Raw genomic sequence first — 6,000 nt, 5'->3', positions numbered from 1 at the left:
AGTGTTTCCTCAGAAAAGAGTGTACTGTACTTGTATGTATTGTTTGCTAGAGAATACAACAGAGAATAAACTGCTCAAATACCCTTAAACAAAGGAAAAGTACATACTTTATGAAAGCATAGAGCCTTTACTACATGAAAACGAAAATTAATGAATACACTGTGTACAGTAATTTACCTGATAAGACAGACCTCATAAAAATACTTTATGAGAGCTTTTATACTTTTATAAAGCTGTCTATAATGAAAATTAATTAACTAAGGATCTTTTGCCCTGCCAGGGTGTGGCCGAGTTATCCGGAGTGCCGGGTTATCGAGAGCCGAGTTTTCGAGGTTCTACTGTATTCAAAATATAATTCCTAAATCTCTTCAGTCATAAAGCCTGGAGTTTTAGTGAAAACCAAATATACTCCTCTCACATTTGATGGTGTTGAGAAATTGTTCAAATTCAATGATTCACTTTCTTTGCACCATCTGCAATTGATCACAGAGAATGTAGAACTACTATGTGTTTACAAATACAATGTTTTGCTGTTTGTAAACTATGAAACTGATGGACCAGATTCTGAAAGTGACTGACTAGTTTCAATTTTTCTACCATTTTTCTCCAGTTTTGTGTTCTCTAAGTATACTTTTATGTACAATAAAACAATAGTTTTACTTTCATATGTTTTTAGGAGTAGTTTTTTTGGCATTTTCTTTATGAAAACTCATCACTTTTTTAACCCTATTTTTAAAGAAAATTTGCTCCTCAACTTTCCAAGTTTACTAACGACAATAAACTTCATATACACTTCAGCTAAGTATGTAATTGTATATTATATAATGTCTTTTGACAAATACTACAGTCAGTAACAGCTATAGCAAATTTGAATTTTCATATGTAAATCTATCTGTGTGGTAAAATATATTGTGTGACATTAAACACTCTTGATTTCAATCAGCTTACAAAAAAGAAAGTTAATGAAGTTTTATCATTCATTTAAAAATTTCATTTTAATATTTGTAACATTCAAATTAAATAATATTAATAAGAGCAATTCTTCTTTCATGTTAACAAAATATAATTCCTAAATCACAGTATCAAAATCAATAATACTTAATTAATAAATTATATCACTAAATTCTTATATTAAATTACAGTAATTCTGAGTTTTAAAGAATAAACCAAATTAGTACTGAAAATTTATACTAACCTCCAATTTCAGAGCTGTTTTGTCATAAGCATTTGGCACTCGAGCTTGTTTAACTCTTGCTAGAGCTGGAAGTTTTCTCTAATAAAAATTGTAACATATTTAATTATTATAATGATGAAAATTATTAGAAAAATAGAATTAATAATTATGGCTATCATTTGATCTGAATAATTGTTAATTTGAACTTGCTTAATTTAACTTAATTTAAACTCCATTTAGTTCGAAGCACTTGCAATTCCCAGATGCCTTATCGGCAATTCCTAATGTTTTTGTTCATTTAGTTTGAACTCACTTTTCTCCATTAATTCAAAGTGACGTGACAACTGAATTTACCATTAACCACGATATGGCACTTGTACACTATAAGTTTGCATATCACAAACCCGAAGAATGAGATGGTTACACGGACATTATAAAATTCCTGTACATCTAGTTAAAATGGTAAAGCGGTATATAAAAAATACACAAGATTATGGGTATTAACAAAATGAAGTCTTACTGTTAATTATATTCCTTTCTCCTATCAGAGACGATGAATGTATGTTGCTAAGTTCAATTCAGATACAGTACTTTTGTTGGTACATTTACGTTGGTACAAACTTTCATAAAATTTTTGCACAAAATTCTTTAGTATAGTCTGTTCCACTTTTTGGTTGAACTTGGATTTAGCACTATCAGGCAGTCAGAAACACTACCTGATAGTGCTAAGTTTAAGTTCAACCAAAAGGTGGAACAGATTATACTAAAGAATTTTGTGCAAAAATTTTATGAAAGTTTGTACCAACGTAAATGTACCAACAAAAGTACTGTATCTGAATTGAACTTAGCAACATACATTCATCGTCTCTGATAGGAGAAAGGAATATAATTAACAGTAAGACTTCATTTTGTTAATACCCATAATCTTGTGTATTTTTTATATACCGCTTTACCATTTTAACTAGATGTACAGGAATTTTATAATGTCCGTGTAACCATCTCATTCTTCGGGTTTGTGATATGCAAACTTATAGTGTACAAGTGCCATATCGTGGTTAATGATATGTGTAAGTTACATACATATATTTTATATTGTTTGTGCAATTTACTTGTAAAATATAATATTGAAATACCGTATAAATAATGATGGAAAAGAAGCCATGTGATTGATTATTAACATGATCTTGTGTTTAACACTCTTAATAAAATTTATGTGTTTTTTGAATTTTTAAAATAATTTCTTTTAACCTGTGTTATATTAAAAGTATAACAATTGTATACTATGATATGTTTGTGATAAAAAATAAAAACAGATCGATTCTAGCCCAATTAGGAACTGAAAATCAAAAATTTAAAAATGCTTTTTACCAAAATTTTTGGCACGATATATAGCAACGATGGTCTGTAGAACAGTGTAAAAATCCATACAGATATTTGTTTAAAAAACATTACCCCTAAATTTTGAAATCAGATAATACAAAGTCCCATTTTCAAGGTCCTGAGCATTTCAAATTAAGCAGGGACAATGGTATATGAAATATTTGTTATAGACATACACCATTTTGCATAAAGATAAAGCTCATAATTTGTCTTATTTTTTTTTCAAATATTAAGAAACAAACAGAAAATTATTATTTTTCAAATCAAGATTGGATAATTTATTTACAAAGTTATTCAAGTTCAAAAAATTTGTTTCAAAATTATATATATATATAAACATATTTATTTATAGACTAAAATAAATTAGGATTTGAAAAATTAGAAAGATTTTTCAAAATTTACAAGATGACTACTAACTTAAAACCTATTACAAAGTGTAATCTGACATCTTGTAAATGTAACGAATTGTTTCAATTGAAGCAGATGAAACTAATGTAATGAATCAAAGTGCTCTGCATAAGGAAGTTATCAACTAATCTTTTATAATTGCAAAATGTAAGTATTTCTAACATACTTAAAAATGATAATGTAAATAAAAATATCTGGTACATTTATAAAAAAAAAACAGTACTAGAAAAGATGTGAAGATATGGAGAGTTGTTGTGACAAGAAACATGATTATATCAAGGAAAAAAATATAAACATGTAATTATTGCAATCATGTAAGAAAATTATGGATCCAGTAAATGACCTATATGACTTATTAAAGATTTTTATTGGCAAAAGATTGATTAATAACAATACTGCTTGTAAGAACAAGAAAATGATATAGAAATTGATAGACCTACTAAAAAAATGAAGAGGCTGTAATTAAAAAGGATATTAAAACTTTAAACTTTGTCAAAGTTGAATCACTATGATAAATTGACTGAATATTACGTACCTCCAAAACCTTTAACCGATGTGAATAAATTTAAAGGTTTCGGAGGTACGTAATATTTAGTAAACTCCAGTGTGTAGTTGTACGTTATTATAAATTGACTGATTAGGACCTAGATTTATAAGAAATTTAAAAATATAATGACTCACTTAAAGAATTTAATGACTCATTTTCACAACTGTCACACTTTTTAGAATCAAATTTAATAAAAAAAAAAACCCAAGACAGGAAAACATCTTGTTTGTTTTTTATTATTATTACATTTGAACCACTAGAGAATCAGTTTATAGTAACTAAATAAATAAAAATTTGGGGAAGATTTTTCAGAGAATGAATTTAATTTTAAAGTATTTTTTGATAAATAAAATTTTCAAGAGTTTTATTAGGTTTATGTAAATCTTGAGTTGGAAAATAAATTACAATACATCACAAATATAACAATAGAAATATATACTTAAATAATAAATTATTGTTAATTGAATTTATTGCAAAGATAATATGATCATTTATTGTTCAAACTTTTAACTACTGTAAATTCAAATCACATCATTTTCCTGTATTTAAAATTATACAGTACTTCCTTCATTGTTAGCATTAAAGATCATGATATAATGATCTTTGTTTATATGAGTAGTTATATTTACATAATTCTTTACACAAAAGATACATGGCGACCGCCAATTATAAAAATAAGCCAAACAAAACAAAATACTTAGTATTTTCCTGATATTCATACTATAAAATTCAGGTCACAAAAATAACCACATGTTGAAAAAAATAAATGTATTATTTTATATAGATTCTAAAACAAAACTTAAAATTGTAAAATTAAATCCAAGTTCTTGACATACACATGAAAACACAAAGATTAATATATTTTCAGGCAAGCATTAATAGCTGAATTCAATTACAGTTGATAAATTAGAAAAAATTTATTTATTTTTTTAATAAATAACTACATACCTAATTAAAATAAACAATAATTTATTTGTACAGATATTTTTACTAAAACCATTACACAAATTCATCAAAAACTATATATATACTGTATATCAAACACAGAGTATACAAAAGAATACATTAAGCATTACAATTACTCTTAATTGATGTAATGACAAAGACAAGTGTCACCAAAATCAACTTATCAATAAAAATTAATATAGCTATTTTATTCACATTTTGCTTTCTTAAAGAATTTTTAATAAATTTAACTTTATGGTGAATGAAATATTTGAAATTTTCTACTTGATTTTCTCTTTCATGTATTATTAATACAGAGAAAACCGCTTACAATACATAAAAAATAAAATCATAACATTTCATAAATCATAAAAGATAACATTTAATAATATTTATTCTATTTTAGTTTTTAAGATAAACATCAGTAAAATAAAATGTAATTAAAATAAATAATTAATGCAAAGAATATAAATGAAACAAATACTAGATGCTATTAAAACATGAATGCAACATAATAAGAACTTTTTAGAAATTCTAATACTTTTATTTTGCAATGGTATAATTAATAGAACTTTGTTTTTGATATCATTTACTTCTCAATGTAAATATATTTCCTAAAAAAATTATAAAATGTACATAAATGAGCTTTCTTTATTAAATGAGTAATATAAATTACTACTAATTGAGGAAACCAAATCATTAATGAAACCTTTACAACTCACTACAAGTCATAATCAGCACTCAAACATGGAAAACAAATAAGAATTAGAACATTTTAAATGTTTGTATACTCATTTAGTTGTGGCACCAAGTTTTATTCTGGATTCTTTCTTTATGACTATAATAAGGGTTTGATGGTAATCATTGATTTAATAATTCTCACACACAAAATTAATCTACATAAATTTGCATATTTAACAGTTTTGCAGTTATTAAAAATAAAACTTTGTTTCTTATTATTATAATTAATAGTGCTGAGAAGGAGATAAATAATAAACTTTGTTTCTATAATTAGAATATATTTAAAATATACAATATTTAGTAATTAATTTTTGGGGTCAAATCTATTACAAGAATGTAAAAGAATATAAAAACAAAATTCAATGTTTGTGGTGGTTGATTGATCTGTTTTCTTTCATCTACCAGTTGATTCATGTATTATTTGCCATTCAACTTATAAGTGCTTACAATACAAATATAATGTTTAAACCATCAAGATATTTGTACTGATAGTGCATAATGTTCTTTGATAATATCAGAATTAATCACAAGAACTTTGTTCCACAAATGTGAGACAATGAATAAGAAATTCTGAATTGTTTAGTTTAAAAGAATTCACGAAATAAGACTTGAATTTCAGAAGAAAATAAGATAGTTCTTGCCTGCATAATAATGCCTAACATAAATAATCTGCTATTCTCTCCCCTACTACTATTATATTTTTTCTAAAGTCAAATCATCAATCAAAACAAAAAATGCAATTTGAACATTATATTTAGTAAGGAACTGATGATAGCAAATTAGTTTTTATACTTCTAACAATTAT

General features: G+C 25.4%; 1 protein-coding gene across 1 annotated transcript in view; it reads right to left on the bottom strand.

The window, feature by feature from the left end:
• Positions 1 to 6,000, bottom strand: part of LOC111613068 (adapter molecule Crk-like) — a gene marked incomplete at its 5' end in the record, with an annotated part of 51,110 nt that overhangs the window by 7,917 nt on the left and 37,193 nt on the right. The window contains one exon of the mRNA XM_023354370.1: positions 1,196 to 1,271. Coding sequence (XP_023210138.1) covers positions 1,196 to 1,271 — 76 coding nt within the window. The remainder of the gene's footprint in view (positions 1 to 1,195; positions 1,272 to 6,000) is intronic.

The sequence above is a fragment of the Centruroides sculpturatus genome, unplaced genomic scaffold, assembly GCF_000671375.1.
Source record: "Centruroides sculpturatus isolate CEXI.00-Female unplaced genomic scaffold, Cexi_2.0 scaffold1626, whole genome shotgun sequence".
Classification (NCBI taxonomy): Eukaryota; Metazoa; Arthropoda; class Arachnida; order Scorpiones; family Buthidae; genus Centruroides; species Centruroides sculpturatus.
The sequence above is the reverse complement of the archived record's forward strand: the minus strand, read 5'-3'. Positions and strand labels throughout refer to the sequence as shown.